At 34.6% G+C, this 20,588-nt stretch overlaps 1 protein-coding gene across 3 annotated transcripts in view; it reads right to left on the bottom strand.

Annotated features, from left to right (window-relative positions):
* The window catches only part of CSMD1 (CUB and Sushi multiple domains 1), a 994,481-nt gene that overhangs the window by 20,845 nt on the left and 953,048 nt on the right, over positions 1-20,588 (bottom strand). For all 3 annotated transcript variants that reach the window (XM_048936946.1, XM_048936944.1, XM_048936947.1), the window contains 8 exons: positions 16,211-16,399; positions 14,685-14,858; positions 12,313-12,495; positions 7,897-8,073; positions 6,289-6,468; positions 4,904-5,077; positions 4,244-4,417; positions 2,267-2,340 (listed from right to left, as the gene is read on the bottom strand). In XM_048936946.1, coding sequence (XP_048792903.1) covers positions 2,267-2,340; positions 4,244-4,417; positions 4,904-5,077; positions 6,289-6,468; positions 7,897-8,073; positions 12,313-12,495; positions 14,685-14,858; positions 16,211-16,399 — 1,325 coding nt within the window. The remainder of the gene's footprint in view (positions 1-2,266; positions 2,341-4,243; positions 4,418-4,903; positions 5,078-6,288; positions 6,469-7,896; positions 8,074-12,312; positions 12,496-14,684; positions 14,859-16,210; positions 16,400-20,588) is intronic.

Here is a 20,588-nt window from a genome sequence, read left to right on the forward strand (position 1 = left end):
TGGGAGAGGAAGATAAAATAAAATAAAAAGATCATATGAGGTACAATGATTACACTTATTTTTAAAGCCGTGCTTGGGATGGGCACAAGGGCAAGATGAGACAACTGCACCTATTACTACAAGAATCACATTGGGGGTGAGGGCAAGACATGGCTAGGGAAGAAGTGCCTGGGCTCCTTCAGTCAAGAGCTGAGAAGCTGAGAGCCACAGCAGTGACAGCACAATTGCAGAAGAGGAAGCATAACAATAAACACTGGAAGGATTATTTAAGTAGCAGTGCTAATTTGATCATAACACCATGTGGCACACTGCTCTAGGTTCAGAAATAAGTACATATATTTCAGATTCAAGTCACAAATATACCTCAAGAATCGATTGACATAAAGTTAATCAATGTATATAGTTGGCTCTGAAAGTAATGCTTGCCATGGAAAATATAGCAGACAGAAAGAACACAAGAACATTATTTGATGAAGCAAATTCTCGGCTACAAAACAATATTTTTCAATTAGCTATTAGCTATGCATTTTCACCAGCAATGAACAAGAGCTTGCATGCCATGCTCTTGTTCTGATAAAAATCTGCACCAGTGGAGGTGACTCACTGTTTCAGAGCTGCTATGACATTGTTATTGCTAAAAAAATAGTTTAAGACCTGGCATAATCCTTCTGGAAGAGAAAGGTTGTCTTATTTTGCCTGACTCTGGAAGTTCGACCCTTCAGATTAATCAGCATTGCTATATTTTGGTCAGAATTGGTGGTTTGTCCAGGTTCCAGGAAATCCATGAGGATCACCCTTCCCTATCCCAAAAGATGGTGTGCATCACTTTACTCAGAGTGCTGCAACTTAAAGTTTTTATTCAATGGAGAATTCACAGTTCTCCATTGCACAGACTGCCATTTTGATTCTGGCTTGTAGTGGTGACATCACATCTTAGCACCAGCAATTATGAGATCCAGCAAAAAGTCATCTTCAGCCTCGTGTTGGTTCATTAGGCCCTGACAAACTTGCATACAGCATTCTTTCTGTTTCTTTGCAACCATTCATGGGACCACGAGGTGCAAACTTTTCAATATACTAATGTTCCCATCATCATTTCCAAAGCAATAAAGCTGATATTCAGCTCCATAGACAGTTTCCAGGTTGCAAACTTTGATTTTAATGGATGAGAAAAATCAAGATCTTGCTTTCAACTTTGTAGTATGATGGCTGTCTGGGACATGGCTTGTCTTTCATGTCACTGTTGCCACTGCTCACCACCCAACTTTGCTAACTTCTAGTATTTGGTCTCCATAAATATTCAGCAACTATCAGTGAATTAATCTGTGCCATTTTTTTTCTGTATGGAGGAATTAAATTCCTCTCCATTGCTTCACTGCTTCAACAGGAAGCTATGTGAAGGCACATGGAAGGCAAAGAGTTTACATGGCAGAACCAGCATGGCTTCACCAAAAGGCAAATCCTGCTTGACCAACCTAGTGGCCTTTTATAATAGTGTCACTTCATCAACGCACAAGGGAAGAGCCACTGATGTCATCTATCTGGACTTCAATGAGGCCTTTGACATGGTACCTCACAACATCTTCCTCTCCAAATTGGAATGATATGGATTTGCTGGTTGGACTGTTCGTTGGATGAGGAACTGGCCGCAGGATCGAGTCCAGTGAGTGGTGGTCAACAGCACCATGACTGGATGGAGATGAGTGATGAGTGATGTCACAGGAGTAGGTGCTGGGGCCAATACTCTGTATTATCTTCATCAGTGACACTGACAGTGGGGTCAAGTGCACCCTCAGCAAGTTTGCTGATGACATCAAGCTGTGGGGTGCTGTAAACACACCAGAGGGATGGAATACCATTTAGAGGGACACAGACAGGCTTGAGCAGTGGGTCCAGCTGAATCACAGGAGATTCAACAAATCCGAATGCAAAGTATTGTACCTGAGTCAAGGCAACACCCGCTACCAGTTGTTAGGTATTTACTGGCTATTCATCAGTGTAAGACAGAATTATGATCAGAAAGCCAAGTAATTATATCATGTCATATCAAATTAGGTAATCAATTTATAAATAGTCCTCCTTGTTGAAGTCTCCTAGGGAATACACAATGTATTGCAAGGTTACAATTTCTTTCTTCAAACTATAGGTTAAAAAAAGGGTGTTGAAATTTATGAAAGTTTGCATTAGACAATTAAGCCTATGGATAAGTCAATGTATTTGTGATTATTAAATACATTTTCATTTCAGGAATAAATAAAAGAATTACCTCATAACCTCTGGAACTGTTTTGTATTCCAAAATGTGGAGTGCCAGGGTCTGCACATGTATTGTGAGCTGGATCTATTGTAAAATATGAAACATTTACAGATATTACTATTGCACAGAAAGAATAGGCTAAAACTATTTGCTAAGATTAATTCATCAATATACAGTAATAACAATAATAATTACATTTTTAATACACACATGTGTTTCAATATACAATGAAATCCAACAGTGAATCCAATGAAGAGATCGATGGTTAAGTCAGATTTCTAACAACAACAAAAAAATCTGCTTTCTTACAGCAAGTAAAATACTTACTTCTTATAGAATTTGCTCTATGTCATCATGAAAATAAATGTTTCAAACGAACTATTATCTCAGCTGTTGCTGGAGAGTAAAAATAAAGCCCTTTTCCCATACAAAAAAAAAGATACGCCAATAGAATTTGGCTAATTAAATGATCATAAAAATAAATGATCATTTTCTTAAGTATAAATTAACACAATGTAAAATTAATTTTGATTCACTCATGCCCGCTTCACATCTGATGGTGTATTTTCTCTGGGAGTGCCAAAGCACCAGATCTGATGGATGGCTCTGTATTTGATCACGTGATTCCTTGATTCCTTCTTGGCAATCAAGTCTGCTTCTGTGCAGACTGCAATTTAAAGAACATAATTTGTGTCTTATTATACAGTGTCTGTATTTCATCTGTAACAATTCGTAATTTTCTGTAGAAGAAAAACTAACACATACAACATGCTATTTCACTCTCAGCCAACTTCCCTTTTAGTGCTGATTATCATAAGAGCATTACAGAGCTCAACTGATTTCGCTAAAATCTTCAAAAGTTAGGTGGATGAAAATAAACATGAAAATAAAAGTCAAACATATTGAGAAGTTCAAGGACTGTTTACAGGTTATCATGAGATGGAATACCACTGCTAATAATAGAAATATGGAACTGAATTTTCATATACCTCTATATTATGCTATATAAAGTATAAACAGAATTGACATGATACCATTTTGAAATTTGATTCACCTTGCATTTTGTTTTTGTAAACCTTCTTGCATCTGTTAAAAAAACATGGATATAACAGATTGCTCAGCTTGTAAAATATCCATGGACAGAAGAAGTTTTGAGCCCATTTCAATGAACTGTGTTGAATATTTATTTCCTACTTTACAGATACAGGATGCTTTTAATAATAATGCGCTTCACCTTCTCCCTGAGTGCTCAGTTCGGCTCTTCCACAGAACCGATATCTGAGACAGAAAAACATAATTGTGCTACAGGCCACATTGGAATGATTTTATTTAGAAATATGAGAGTCTTTTTCTATGATCACACCAAAATCTTTTTTTTTTTTTTTAATCAAGTCACTGGGTCAACTGCTGATTTCAGTGGGAGCTACAGGTGTCCAGCATTTCCCACAGTTAATCGGATTATGTATCATGCTAAAAGCTTATTACTTGTACATCAGTCAATGAGAAATGGGGAGCACTTGGCAGTGTACCAGCATTTCAAATGATCAGATCCTGTATACTTCATTCTTTTGAACTGTACCAGCCATATTCATAAGATCCAAAAATCTTTCTGATTTGATTGATTCTAACAAGTGTCTTTATCTCTCCAGTGACAGAATACAGTCTTTAATCTGTCAAAATCTTCTGTGTATCTAAAAGACTCTATAAATAGATGGAACTAATTTATTGACACTGTATTTCCAGTAGACAAGCAACCATGTGAATTTATAAATGACTTCATATGCAATTTTGTTTAGTCTATGTTTTTAAATTAAATATATACTTATATATTTAATTTTACACAGAAATTTTCTACATTTCTAAAGCTAATTGCTGGACTCATTATAGTGTAATAGTTTCTACCTTTGGAAAACTAATTGTTAGACTCCTGAGAGTGTTTATCAATAACATTCTCAGCAGAAACAGAACAAGTAATGGTAATTAGTACCAATGCACGTCGGTTGTATTCCACTCCAAGTACCATCTGCTTGGCAAAATCTTCTTGAGGAGCCTATCAGAATAAAAGGAGGTCTACACTGAAAGCTAACTTCAGATCTGTAAGTGAAGCTTTTTCCATTCAAGCGTCCTTCTGCTGGAGTACCAGGGTCACCACAAAACACCGCTAATATACAAAAAAAGAAATGTTCAAGTCAGGAGTACTGAATATGAGAGGAAATGCTATCTTAGTTCATTTATCTATGTAGTATTAAAGCTCAAATAAATTATTGACAGCAATTTAAAATAATTGTCACTATTATATTTAAGATAAGCATCAAAATTAACCTGTAAAAACAGACCTTTTAATTGAGATACTTAAATGTCTATTAGATTTGGTTCACCAAGTAATCTCAAAGTAGACAATGCTAAATGTGGGCAGTTTTCACATCATTCAGTCTCAAGTGAATTGGCTTGAAATTATTGAACTAAGCAAAGGGAAAAATGTTTGTCAGGGTCTTGACAATTTTCAAGCATTGAAGGTCAGAATATGACAGCTTAAGAAGAAACTGGAAAACAAATGGCAAGCAGAGCATGTGATCTAGCCAAGTGCTTTTTAAACTGTGAGGAAAAAAAGTCTGAGACCCCAACACAATGGACACTGAAAACTTACGTAAACACTGTGGGATGTCTCCCCTCCATATTCCTCGACCCTCACAGGAAAGAATAGCAGTGTTAGATAGCTGATATCCTTCAGCACAGCTGTAACTCACACTAGCACCCCAGCGATAATCAGATCCTTCCACTTTTCCATAGAGTACTGGTGGAGGGGGGCCACAGGTGATAGCTAAATCATAAAAAGAGAAGTTGGAATGTCAACATTTTCTAAGGTTTAGGAGAGTGTAACATAATAACTTGTTATACTTTTGTAAATATATAAATATATATGCTGTTCAGGTCTAAAACAAACAAACAAAAACAACAGCATCAACACAGCAAACTGTAATAAATTGAAAAGCAATTTAAATACAAAAATACCACCTCTAGCCTAGGAAGTCCCCGAACTCTAGCTTGCTGGAAGCTAGAAGATTATATACCTCACCTAGTTCTGAGGCTCTTCTCTACAAATTCATTTGTGATCACTGATAGTAACAGGCTACTGAGGTAGGTATAATTATTGTTCATACACATTTAACAAAAATATTTGTTTCATTCTAAAGCTCTTTATATGGCCTTTTCTTGCTTTCTTTTCAGCAGACAATGGACACTGGCTTCATTCATAATTATATGCCTAAGAATCTTTAGAACTATTCTGGTGTATTCCAGCTTCTGAAAAAGTATACGAAATGATGAAATCTGGAGTGATCAAATTTGCTCTCATGCATCAGTTCTTTCAACAAAGAGCAAATCTTTAAATTCACTCCCCCTTTGATTTCTATAACAGAAGATATGGTCTGTCAACTGCAGATGCCAAAATTTAAGTATAAGGCTAGACTTAGACAACACTTTAAAGTGGTACTAGATGTGGTTGCATTCTGTAAGCAGCTAACACCCTGAGTTGTTGAATTTACTCCCTGATCTTTGGCAATAGTGCTTAGAATTTTCACCACACTGCCTTATTTGCCTTTCAGCTCCATATCTATTATGACCATTTTGTTAGTGCTTGTCACCAGCCTATTTATTCTAATGATTATTTATGATAACTACAATACTGCAACACAGGATGCTTTAATGACAAAGCTTGGTTGGAGGATCCCCTTGTGGAATATCAGCCATTTAATTCAAGACAAAAGAGCCAAAAAAGTAAATGGATACTTAATTCATGAGAATTTTCAGCCAAGCATAATCTTCACTGCAGACTGATTTTGTCCTACTGCAGTCATTAATATTAGTACTATAACTTATTTTATGCCATGACATTTATACAATATAAATTTTACACTAATATTAATCCACACATTTTAGTTGCATTTGCACGTTTATTATCATTTATATTTATTTTAAATATTGATATTCAGTATGAAAATTGTATTTTTTATCTATTTTTCAAATGCACACCTTTGCAAATTGGTTTACTCTGGTTCCAAGTGCTGTCTTTTATACAACGCATGGTAGACGAACTGGCAGGTTCCATCACATATCCTGGATTGCACTGATAGCTGACTGTCTTATTAAAGGTGAAATCATTTCCAAACTGAATGCCATTTGCTACTGCACCTGGATCTCCACAGCTGATCACTAGTGAGGAAAAGCAAAAAAGATTTTTTTTTTTCAATAAACATAATGAAACAGTAAGCTATATATAGCTATTTTTTCTTTTTTCATGTGGAAAGTAAGAATACTTTGAACATATTTCACACAAAATCAAAAACTTAGGGTTTTTTTTTTCCAGCAAAAAATCAAATTTTGAAGGATTGCAATAATCTGAGCCAAATTTTGAGTTCAAATATTCTTTGAATCAATAATTCTAGGATCTATAAAATCATAGAAAAGTTTTGGTTGGAAGGGACCTTAAAAATCATAGTGGAATAAACTAGCTTAAACTGGCATGTTCTACTGATATAGAAGACTGTTATGTTAGTGATAGTTTTGATAGAGGCATTTGTAACAGTATATCTTATATAGATCACTTAATGTAACTCTAGCAGTTATGAAATTCCTGAGATTTTTTTTTTAATTGGTACCACAACATGATAAAACTAATTTTTATTTATCTGTCATTACATCTATCAAGGAAAGAGATAAAGGTAGGTTTTCTAACAGATTCCATGATTTTGAGTAACTTCCTCTCAGGGCTATGCATACACCAATAGACTTTGCTGCCCTTTCCCCCCTTTCCAGTGAGCTTGTGCTTAACGCCAGCTCTGATTCAGTGCAAACCTAGGATCAGACTGCACTGGAAAAAGCAGCTTTATGGCTTCTCCCTTTGTTTGGGAACTGTATTTAAGCTCAAAGTCTCACCTTTGGTCTTTCACTGAGCTTTCACAGAGTGGGTATGTCTATGCCTGGCCATGTACCTTGCTAACTCGACTTATCAGCTTGTTCTGGAATTTGCCTTGTCATTGCAGACTTGCCTGGGGATCACTGGGCTGTGGTGGTCCCACATTACTGTCACTGAACCTCTTGTGCTCTCTTTGCTCAGTACTGTAGGTCTGGCCTCACCACCTGCTGGCCTGGCTGCTCCTCTCCACTCTGGTGAAGCAGCTTAGACTCACTGCTCCCTGACTCTTGGTCCTACACAGAATGACTGCGAGTCAGATCTGACTCAGTTGTGTCATAATATAAAAAGGCACAACAATGCATCCAACTAAACAAAATCTGATTTAGACCTACCTGTGTACATAAGCTACAAAGAAGCTAAAGAAAATTTTAGAGGAATGCCTATTCTAAGCAACAATGTCCTCTTTTTAATTCATAGGGCATTCACAAGATAAACACCTACAGAAAAGTTACCTACGTACCCATCTTTAAAAGATATTTCTGGCAACTTCTGGCATGTATTAAAAACATATACCTTTAAGTGCATAAAATATTTATGTATCACAATTCAGAGAAATAGGAAAAAATGTGCCTTTTTTTTTTTCCTAACAAAATAATCATTTCAGAAGGAAGGTTATTTGTCTTATTACATTAAAGCTTTAGAGGGAAAAAATATACATTTCTGACCTGTGCAGTCTGGAGCAGTGCCAGTCCACGTCCCATTAGCAGTACAATGTCGAGTAGTTAGCCCTGAAGTTTTGTAACCTTCCCAGCAGGCATAAATAACTGAGCTGGAGAATAATATTCCATCACTATATATAATCATACCATTGGCTGGAGTGCCAGGGTTTCCACAAGATACAGCTGTGAAAAAAAGGTTAAAAAATTAAATATTTCTATGATAGGTGACTAGCCAGGAAAAAAAAAAAAAAAAAGAAAAGAAAAAAAAAAAAGAAAAAAAAAGAGAAAAAAAATAGTAATCAGTTATTTTTAATCAGCTTACCTTTTAAAAATGCTATAGCAAATATCATTAAGCAAATGCTTAATGAGCGTAATTTTGAGTAGGAGGTTACAATCACTTCCCAGAAGTATAGTGTAGAGACCACAGCTCCTCCTTCCTTAAACAACTGGGTGAATTTCACTCATAATACAAATAAAACAAATTGAAGACAATTTGCAGATTCTGCTCAAGGTGCAACACAGACATGCACTAGGAAAACTTGGATGCTGTCATTAACACTGAATGTATTTATGGAATCTATGCAAAGACATTCTGATGCTTAACATCAGCCAAAACAACAGTTTGATAGTAATTGCCTTTAAAATAATCACACTATACATATAATATTTATTTTACTCATTGCTTTTACTCATATTGGCTTAATTCAATTTATTGCATTCTGAGAGAAATGATCAAGACTATTTGTGTTAGTAATAGTATGACAGAGTTGCAGAATGGTTTATGCTGGAATGGATCCCTGGTCCAATCTCTCTGCTCAAAAAAAAGCCAATTGCCCAGGACCATGACCATGTGGTATTTTGAATACCTCCAATAAGATATATTCTATGACCTGTCTGAGCAACCTGTGATGCCCAGATGAGAGCTCCTAGGCATTAGTTTTTCCTATTGCCTTGTCCTGTCCCAAGGCAACAATGAAAAGAGCCTGGCTCCAACCTCTTTGCACCCTCCCTTGAAGTATTTATAGGCATTGATAAGACCTCTCCCAAACCTCTTCTCCTTCAGGCTTACTCTGAGTAATACTGATGTTCAGCATCATAAATGTCTTTTTTTTTAGTTGTGATCTTCAGACAGAAGGAAAAAGGAAGAGGTATATTTCTCATTATTACTTCCACTGCATTGTTTTGTGGGTTAGATAGAAACACAATACCATAGTCCTGGCTTTTCACTGCTCTAGAACTGTTACAGATGTCTCTGTATATTCCAGGTTTCTTTGCAGGAGTCCCTGCCTGCTCCCAAATCATCTGAATTTTTAGTATAGACGAAACTATAAAGGTTTTGTCTTTATATTGATTTGGATTACTAAGGCATTCATAGAATCATAGAATCATTAATGTTGGAAAAGACTTCTAAGATCAGCTAGTCTGACTGCCAACCTGTCAACACCATGCCCACTAAATCAGGTCTCTCAGTGCCATATCTACAAATTTCTTGAATATCTCCAGGGACAGTGACTCAACCACCTTCCTAGGCATCCTGCTCCAGTGCCTGACCACTCTTTCAGAAAATAAATTTTTCATATATTAAACCTGAGCCTCCCCTAGTGTAGCTATTTTCTCTCCGATTGCAGTAATAAAGAAATATATGCTGTTCAGCTCTAAAAAGAAGAAGAAAAAAAATTAGTGCTGACATAGCAAACTGTAATAAATAGGAAAGCCATCTGAAAGAAGAGGCTCACCTCCACCTTGCCACAACTTCCTTTGAGAGAGTTGTAGAGAGCAGTAAGGTCCTTCCTAACCTTCTCTTCTTCAGACTGAACAATTGTAGCTCCCTCAGCCACTCCTCATAAGGCCTGTACTCCAGATCCCTCACCACCTTTGTTGCCCTTCTCTGGACACACTCCAGGGCCTCAATGTTTTTCTTGCAGTGAGAGGCACAAAACTGAACACAGTACTCAAGGTGCAGCCTCACCAGTGCCAAATAAAGGAAGACAATCACTTCCATAGTCCTGCTGGCTACACTATTTCTGATATAAGCCAGGATGCCATTCATTAATTATTTAATGTGTTGACACTGTATTTGAACTGTCCTGTATCTTACTAGAGTTTTGGATGACCTGAGTCTGAACTCATAAGGATAGCATGAGATGCTTTTTAAAGAATATATGTGCACTGACCTGCTCACCGCAAACTTTGCTGCAACAACATTTTAAATGACTTTTGCTTTTATGAGTAGGAAGAGGACCACAAATCTTACAATCTCTTCTGATCATAATGCAGTGGATAATGGTCTCATATGGCCCACTAAAGCCTCAGCCAAAGAAATAAAAATAGAATGCATTCTGGAATAATCCAGTTTTCAAATGAAATATGCTTCCTATCAGCTAATCCAAACAGAAACAGCCACAAATGCTTTTCTTTTATAGGTAAGTAGCTGGCCATTAATGTGTACTTTCCTTCTCAGTCTATCAAAAGTTGCTCACAAAATGGTTACTATATGGCACAGATAAAATCAGTACAACAAAGATAAAAATGAAACATAAAGAAAAGAGAGAAAATCACATGAAGAATAAAGGTACTGGTATTTATCCACAATTCCCAGCTTTCATCTGTAAATATTAGGACAAGGAGTCACAATACGATGGCTTGAGATTCTGTCTCTTTCTGGACATGAGACAGAACCCCGACACAATAAATAAAAAAAAAAAAAAATTTTTAAATCACATAGTTCATGCATCCTGCAAAAGTTTGTTACAGATTTCACCTTGAAGCCCGAAGAAGGTAGAGATTACTAATAGAAATGCTATGTTTTACACTGCACTGACAGCTTCTATTTTATGCAGATTTTCATGGTTCCATGCATGGTATTGACTGCAGGTGTTGATGCAAATTGTGTGCACACTCTTTCTAGTAGGGAACCTTAATATCTTCAAGAAGAAACAGCAGTTCTCAGATTTATGCATGAGGGGATGTTTATAGTGCTTCTGAGAATACCTGGGCTTCTTTCTCTTGTCTTTAGATCTCAACTTTTCTCAAGGATTTGTGTGTGAAAACATTTAACATCAGACCTTCAGTGAAAAAGAAAACAAGGACTAATGACAATGACATTCCAAATGAGTTTCCAAAGACAGGAATGTTAAAACAGATATGGAGCCAGGGTTATCAATTCTGAAGTGCAATTCTACCTATGAGGAAATATACATTGGCAGGTAGCCTTTTAAATATTCTTGGGTTTTATAAGCATTTTGGAGTCTTTGATGTTCTGTATTAATTACTTTAGCAAATGCTAAATCACTCAATCACAGGTTCAAACAAAGGGATTAACATACTATAATTTTATACAGTGTGTGACTTCTGGATAGGTGGAATAAATACCAGCTCTCTTTAATGGCAAGCTGAGATAAAACCAGTTATAACCTCTGAGAATTTGCCACTGTGACATGCTTTACACAGTGTGTGCAGGGCTGAAAAAATGGCTTCCTCATAATCTCATTGATACTTAAACAAAAAACAATCCAAGCAGAAAGAAAAATTGAAGGAAAGGTTTCTTTTCTTTGTTTTTTGGGAAACATAAGACTTAAGAGAAAAAAAATACAAAAATCAGCAGTATTTCACACACCATTGATTGCCACTGACTGCTGCCATCTTTAATGTCTCTTAGACAGAAAATAAGAAAGGACACTGAAGAACTTCAATTTTCTCCTGTAAATATTGACTCTTTGCCTACTGCCATTTTAATACAGTTAGACAATCAATCTGTACTGACGAATACTGAAAAATAACAATTGTTAGATGCTAATAAAATATCATTAATAAAATATAATATTTTATACTATCTTCCAGTTTATAGATTAGTATATCAGACATGAGATACTACAGAATCCATAAACTACTTTTTTTCATTTCATTCTTACATGTGTGTTCTTCTGAAAACTCTAACATGGAAATAGTCGTTCATAAAATAAAGTCTCTAAGAAAAATTAATTTATGTGGAAAAACATTGTTCTTAGTTAAGAAAGCAACAATATTTTGTCATTTGTTCAGTCCTTGATTCCTAGACACTAGACAGAAAGAGATGAAGATGGATGATGGCTTTATTTTTATCACTGTTACCATATTTTCAAGCAGTAGCATGTTTTAAATTTCACATTTTACCTAGGTATCTTTTCTCTATTTCCAGTCTCATTAGTTGTTGAACTAGAATTATTTTCTCCCAGTCTTTTTTATAAACACAGACTCTATAAAACCTTAAATGTTTGGACTTTTGTTTTTAATCAAAATATAAATTGCAAACTATATCAAATTTCTGCAGAAATACTTGAAAGCATATTTTTGTCATATATTTCCTTTTTAATTAAATAATACAATTCAATTTGTAACATATTCTGTGGTGCCAGAAACAGCAATGGCATCATGAATACTTACCTTCACACACAGGCTGTATACCTGACCAAGATCCATTAAGCAGGCATGTTCGTTCTGAAGATCCTCTGAGCTGATAACCCATTTCACAGGAGAAACGAAGCAAACTTTTTATTTTGAACTCATCTCCTAGTCTAGACCCATGGGCTGGTATTCCTGGGTCATCACAGTAGCCAGGATTATTTCCTATAACAATACAACACAGCAGAATTATTGGTACAGATATTATAGGTAACTGTAGTCGCAGTACGGATTCTGTCTTGTGAATAATCCTTCTAGCTGGATTATTTCTATCTCATAGGTCTGATTAACCAGTCAATTGCCTTATCATAGGATGTGGCTGATACTGTAAGTGTACAGTACAAGGTTGTCAAGGAGGTATGGTCTCAATATCAACAATTTATTATAAATTTTATTATATTTTTTGTTTATCAGTATTCATTATTTTCTTTGAGAGTTATACCTCTAGAATGAATTTCTATTCAAAGCTTTTGTATTATCCAAAATACTCCAACACAATTCCATAGGTTGAACTCTCTTTTCTTATATATATTTTTTTCACCGTACACATGCTTCTCAGATACAGGACGAAGCCATGAACAAACCCTGAGATCATATTTATACAATCATGCTTTCAGACATATATTAATATATTAAAAAACAACAACAAGAAAACCCTCCAAGCAAATACAAGTTTAAAGCATTTTATTAGGGCTGTTTTTCCTGCTCCTTTAACATAAACCCTATTAGTTGTCTCATTTGTCCAGGGCTCAGTCATTCTTTGATATTACAAATATAATTTCTTTTTTTTTTTTTCTTTTTTTCTTTTTTTTTTTTAATGGAGTCAGCTCCTGAGTACCTACCAAAAAAAGTATAGTTACTAACACAATTTAAAATGCTTTAGAGGAGCAAGAAATTTTTCAAAAATTATCATTTTTTAATTAATATAAATTGTTCTCTCCTTTTCCTACAGAATTGCCTTGCTCACTGGATGGTTTTAGACCAAATTCAAAATTAGATAATTAAATACTGCATCAATAACAATGTTTTATTTGCACTAAATACATTTTCACCTCTGAAGAGAATTTTTTATGGTTTAAAAAATTATATTTTTATAATATAGATAGAAGTTCTAAAAATATTATCACACTGAGGACTATTATCCAAAGAGTTTCAATTTCTTTCCACCAAAATCAGAATTTCCCTTGTGGTTGGAAATATTAGATAACAGCACTTGAGGGCTCTGACATTTAAAATGTTAAAGTCTTGATGCAATCTCAGATCTGGCAACCTTTACTGAACAAAAAGGTGATGGACATAAACCTGAGCTTAAGATAAGCAAGAAAAGGCCAATTCTGTGTGGAAATGATCCATATGATTGTCCTGCAGAGAATCTTTTCAGGTCTAGACCATGACAGCAGTGAGTACCACAGCTGTGAGAAGACTCTAATTAAACTTTCCTTTTTAAGCAGCAGAGAACAGAAAGGAAATATGATTGATTTAAATTTATTTCCTTCCCACAGTGCTTCAAATCCTGTTCCTTAGAAAACTAGTTTATAAATGGAGAATTGTCAATGAACACTTATTTAGAGTACAGAATTTAAATATCTTACATCTTTTTGAATTAATAAGTAAATCAAATCCAGACTGAATCATATCAGTTCAACAGTGAGCATGTCCAAGGCTTAGGGGAAAATATAAGATTCTATAATGAAGAACTTTCTCATAAAATTTTCTTCCTCAACTTCACAGGTTATCTTTTTTAAATAAATACACTGAGAACGTCATTAATAATTACTCCACTTCCACAAAACTAAGTAATTTTCTATGGCTCCTTCTAAATTTGGGAGAATGGGGGAGAATACCCTGTTCTTATGCTTCTTGACAGCGCATAAACATTGCAGTTTTTTTTTTATATTTGCACATTGCATTATTGCTACTAATAAATAATATTTATGCTTGTGAAAAGCAATTCATATGGTAAGAAGCTTTTCAGCTAGTATCTTTGCTGTGATGTTTTATAAATATTTTTACATGTGACAATCTTTGTTTACTTAACAGGAACTAAATGCATACATGTAAGTCAGAACTCTTAACAGTTTTAAACAGTGTTTTGTGGCATCTATTTACTGCAATATCCAACAGTATCATCTAACTAAAGAAAAATGTACCAAAGTAATGACAGAGAAAATGAGAACAAATGTTATCAAATATCTCAATAAACTATCATAATTCAGCTGAGGGGCTTTTTGTGAAACCAAAATATACCTGGAAAAGAATCAAAATAAGTATCTGCCTACAGTTAAAAACTGCTTGAGAATACTATCATTCATGTAATTCCAAGGTGACATACGGGTGACAGTGGCTACACCTACCTGAACAGTGAGGGAGAGTCCCACTCCAGTGGCTATCTTCTTGGCACTCCCTCGTAGAATTTCCTATGAGCCTTCGACCCGCTGTGCAAGAATAGTGAATTATGGAGCCATATGTAAATTTGTCTCCAGAAAGAACTGCATTGGCAGGTACCCCAGGATGTCCACAAGAAATGGCTAGTGAAGGAAAGGGCACAATATTTAAGATGTTTTTATGATGCAGGAGAAACCTATTGCAACCTTTATGTACAAAACTGGTTCACAAAATAGACATATTTCTGGAACTCTGTTTCTTCTCAAGTTTCACTGTAACTAAAGATAACATACTTGTCATTTGTAATACTAAACATAAAAACTACATGTAAAACTAAGTTATCTAGCTTCCCATCTTGTTATGCACAGCATTTTTTCTTCATTTTTTCCATTCAGAATTCTAATTTAGAAACTTTATTTCTAAATTTATACACATTTTATCTGTCAAGGATGGGAAAAAGAAAACAGAAGATGGTTATTGTTGCAGTTTCTTTCTTTACTATAGATAAAATAATAATGATTAGCTTTATCATGCCTACAAAATAACTAGAGACAATGTGCACAGTATAGAGAAATAAATACATAAACAGAAATGTGGAATTATTTTAAAATGTATTGCACTAAGCAAGAAGAAAACTTATTACTGATCATTCAGGTAAATTATGAATCACCTTAAGTTAATGTGTGATTTTTATTTTAGAAAAAAAAAACCACCTATATTGGCATATAGTTTGGATATAGAATAATTTGAAAACTAGAAGTTCAGATCTGTTACATGAGGAAACACTCATAAACTAAATATGAGGCAGAAATAAAATCCTGAATGCATTTTGTGTAAAATTTAAATCACCCAGTGCAGAAAGGAAAGCAAAGAAATAAATATTTTTTCCTAACTCTAGTAAACAGTCACTCCAGTCATTCATCCTAAACAGGAAACACTTAAGCAAAAGCAACTGAACTTGAGGAGCTATATCAGTTATTGGATCTCTGGATTAAAGATATTTATTAAAAAAAAACAACAACAAAAAAAGGATTTTTCCTGATGTCCATTAAAATTATTTGCATATTATTTACGTTATATTGGCTCAAATGACAAGGTCAAACTCACTACACGACGGATTTCTGCTAAAAGGCATGGTTCTTTCGCAGCTCCATGTTTCTGCTGCTTTCTTTGAGCTGGCACAAGCATTCATGTGGCAAATTGTGAAATTTTAGATTTCTCTACTTGTTTTCAGGCACCAAGCGGGAAAACCAATCTCTATTATCTGACACTTGAAAAAAAACGTTTCACAGTTCCCTCTAAAATGTATAATTAAATTTATATGCCATCTCACCTTAATGTTCTCTTTTGTTTGTTTGTTTTTTACTGAACTGTAGAATTTGCAGTATGTTCCTCAGCACAATTATAATTTTCTTTTTCGCATCATGACTAAAATTCATGAACTATTCCAAATGTTAAATCTGAATGACAACTGTTAGACTGAATGAATACTTACACAAACACTTTGGCAGTGATCTATCCCACAAGCCATTAGATTTACAGGTCAACGCAGATGAGCCCAACAGATAAAAGCCCTTCTTGCAATGGTATGCCACACTTGTCCCATATTTGAAACTTTGAGGATAATTCTGTTGGCCATGACGAATAGCATTTTCAACAAAGCCAGGATCAGAACAGTTCACCACTGTAAGACAAGCAGTGCTCATCATCATTTTTATGTGAAGAAAACCAAACAAAATTTAAATCAGTACATTGCTTAACAGTTAAAAAAGAAAATAAAAATTAGGTATCATGATGATGTACATAAAGCAACTTAGTACGTTATCTAGACTGATGAAGAGACATGGTTCACACGTAAAAGACCTTTTGTTGAAGTATAGTAAAGCTATGTAAAGCTACAGCATTTCTGAAGTAAAATCATTTGAGTTTTGATTTGTGCCAAATCCACTGAAAACTTTCACCAAATGAGCTGCATTTAGCTTACATTACAACCTTTATTTTCTACTTATGTTTTTTACTACTCACATTTATTTATTATTATAACCTTATAAATGTTAAAAAATATATCTTTCTAACCATTCTATGGTTTTATGAACAGACAAAATAAATATTATTTATACTAGAAGTTATTGAAAGAAGCAAATATCCTTAATCTCCTGATGTTTTTTTTTGTCCTTTAAAACAGACCAAAGAAACCAAAGTCCTAAAGTCCGAAAATCTCATTTGTCTCGTGAAGCTGCAAGACTTGGCTGTAGGATCTTTTCCACTTGCTTTGAAGAACTCCAAAATTTCATGTTTCTAAAGATCTCTAAGTTTAAGTATTCTTTCAAGATAAGGTATTCTTTTTAGGTTACATAGGAAACAGATTTCATTATTTCATATTGTTTCTTTTTATCCCATTGTTACTAACCACTGTCAAAAGGAAAATTTGAGAAAATCTTGAGAAAGAAAATGGAATATTAATGTAAGAGTTATATCATTTCCAGAATTACATGCAATACTTTTTAGAACTTCCTTAAGCACTGAAAAGCCTCAGGAAAGCATAGCAGCTCTGAAATGACTGCCCTTCATCGAACATGCTTTATCATGTGCTTGGAAAAAAAGTAAGTATTTCCACCCTTTTCTTTCCCTCAGAATGACTTTTTTTTTTTTTTTTTTTTTTTTCAATTTTTTCAATTTTGTTCACGTAAGGGAATACGATATCATTAAAAAGCTTTTTTTTTCTTTTTTTTTTTTTCTTTTCATCTTTACATGATAAAAAATTCACAATTCTATTTACAGGTCTTTGCTGCCTAAAAGAATTTTGACTCTTATTTTAATATTAGATTAAAATACTTACAATAGGTGAAAGAACAGCTTTGAAACAGAGACTATAGTCATGTTGTTTATGATTTCACTGCAACTGCTTTACCATGAAAAACACTGCATTTGATGATAAATTTGCTATATTCACAAAGTGCCTCCCAGATAAGGTGCTTTAGGAAGAAAAGCAAAATAATATTTTGTATTAAGTTTTAAACGAGGGCCAGAAATGCAGCAGATGCACTGGGACTCATTTTTGCTGGAACCAGGAGGATAGTAGGCATCTACAGGCACAAACCTTTAAGAAAAAAAGACCTTACAGAGAAAAGAATAAATGCAGGCAAGCTGTCAGGGCTAAATCGGTCACATCTGGGAATTGTGAGACCTCCAGGCTATACTGAAGTACTATTTCTTCAACTAGAACACTGTTACAAAATATTTCATGAATAAAATACTGAAAAAGTAATCCTTTTACTTCTTGTAAAATAAGCAGTAACATATAACTTTAGATTTTCTACTTAAATTATTCCAAAGATAAGCTAGTATAGGTAGCTTTCTATTTATTTCCATGGAAACCGCAACAATAACTATTAGATAAATTCTCAGTTACAAAATAGTATTTTTTCAATAGAGTCCCCACCTCTCCTTATGCATTTTTGTCAACGAACAGGAGCCTTCATGCTGCATTTGTAAAAATCTGCATGGCTGTCTGTCATGATTTGTCTTTCACGTTATTTTTGCCACTGCTGAAATGCACCACCCACCACCTCACAGTGCTCACATCCACTGCTTGGTCTCTATAAGCATTCAGCAAGTGTTGATGAATGTCAATTGGTGCCATTTCTTCTGCATGGAGGAATTCAATGGCACACCCTTGCTTCATACACATTTCCGTGTCAGATACCATTTTGTCAGACTGCCCCTCTGCTGCCATCTGTCACGTGGCAACAAAACCTATGCAATATAGCTGGAAAACTTCAACCTCTACTGTCATAACACTACTGTGCTGTCATGGGCCAACATAATAAAATAGGAGGCATTACTTTCAGAGCTGCCTTCGTAATAAAGTACAAAATTATTTTTCCCAGTGCAATTTAGCAAATGTCATTTGTATTACACTCAAATATACACTGTTTCAGTTGAGATAGAACGCTGAAACTATTTAATCAAATTCTTTGAATAGCAATATCAGAAAGTTATACTCAAATAGAAAAAAAAACCTAAAAGTATTGAAAAATTCTCACTTTATTGAAGATCTTCCATATTCATAGAGGAATATAAATTTGTTTCAATTTTTTTTCCCATCCTACAGATTACTGAAGTCTCTCCCAAGATACAGCTTTTAACATATATTCATTAGAGCTGTCCCTTTAACTTCTTAAAACTGAAGCTTTGGTTTAATGAGTATGCCTGAGAAGTCAGCTTCTGTGAAGCCAGTAACAGAAATTAAGAAAATAGACCATTGTCTCATGAACGTATGTTGGCCCAAATCTACACAGAAGCAATTCTAACTGAATTATGTTTGAAACACAACAGGGGAAAAGCAAACCAAACCAAAACAACCCCTCTTCCCCCCCCCCCCCCCCCCCCCCCAAAAAAAGAAAAAAATTCATGCAGATTTGAAATATACAAAGTTTAGGGATTATATTACAGTCCCAAAGAATCAATTTGTCTGTGCATTACTGGTTTCATTCTTGTACCAGTAATGGTTATTTAGCTAATTTAGTCATAAAATGCAGAATAATCACTGTATGCAGAATTTAAATACGTGCTCTGTGCAACAAAAAAACTGCATCATACATGAAGTCTTCTATCAAATGATTATGAAAAGAATACTATACCTCGAGCTAAAAAGGAAAATATATTAAAAAAAAAAAAGTTGATGTCGTTTGATATCATCTATAGATTTAAAAAAAATGTATACATTAGCGTGATGTGGCTAACAAGAGCTCCAGTAAGGAGTACTTTAGAAAAGAATTTGAGTTGGCTGGCATACAGAGCTAAGGCAGTAGTTTCCCTGATTGCCTTTCACCCTGGGGACCTAGTTCTAAATCATAGTGAGAGTAGAAGGAGATTGCTTTCTCTCAATGACAGCTGTCAAGGGTTACACGGGAAATGAATTCTGGCACTCTCAATTTAGTCTGTTGAGAAAAGTAGGAGAATGCTTTAAGTCTGCCCTGATGACTTCAAAACCTCACACTGAAAAGATTCAAACCCTTGAGGACAAAGAAGTGAAAAGACCATGCCAGAGTCCCCTAGGCAGTTTTCTGTTAAAAAGTTGAATGATCATAAAAAAAGTACATCATTCATAGTATTTCATTTCTTATTCTATTTTTTTTTTTCACTGACAGAAACAATGTTAAGCTCCTTTTATAACTTTTCTCTATTTGAAAAGTACTGCATTAATGTTGGTATCTAGAACACGTATAAGGAATGCGACTCAGCATGAATAAAAGTAGAGAATTCACTTTGTATTAATGACAAATTCTAAGAACAGCTATCTTTGGAAACGTGAGCACCATTACAGTATTTCCAGCCTATGGAATTTTAGTTATGTTCAGAGCAGAGTCAACAACACATAAAAATGGCAACTGCTCAACAAAGGTAAGAGAATTTTTTTTAAAAAGCAGCTATCTCAACTTCTCTTTGAAGTCTCAGAAACATAGAAGTCATTTTTTATTGCTACTTTTTTTTTTTTTTTTTTTTTTTTTTTTTTTCTCAGTGGGAGCCAGCCAGAGAGTAAAGTTTTCATACTGAGTCTGGTCACATTAACCATAAATCTAAAATATTTATTTAGGAAGCAAAGTAATTTGTGAATAACATTTTTGCATATACTATTAAGATCTATAAGAAATCACATGTCCTGGCATTGTATCTTGGATGATCCCAGATCAGAGAAATGTAGTACTTTAGTATAAACAAGGTGGGTAATAGTGCAAGTTAACATTATTAATCTGCAGATAAAGACTGGAAGAAGAAAATAGTTCATATTACCTTGTGCGACAAAGGCTAAAACACAGTTCATTTTAATTGCATTCCAAAATATTTTGCCACTGATATGAATTTTCCAT

The sequence above is a fragment of the Lagopus muta genome, chromosome 2, assembly GCF_023343835.1.
Source record: "Lagopus muta isolate bLagMut1 chromosome 2, bLagMut1 primary, whole genome shotgun sequence".
Taxonomy (NCBI): Eukaryota; Metazoa; Chordata; class Aves; order Galliformes; family Phasianidae; genus Lagopus; species Lagopus muta.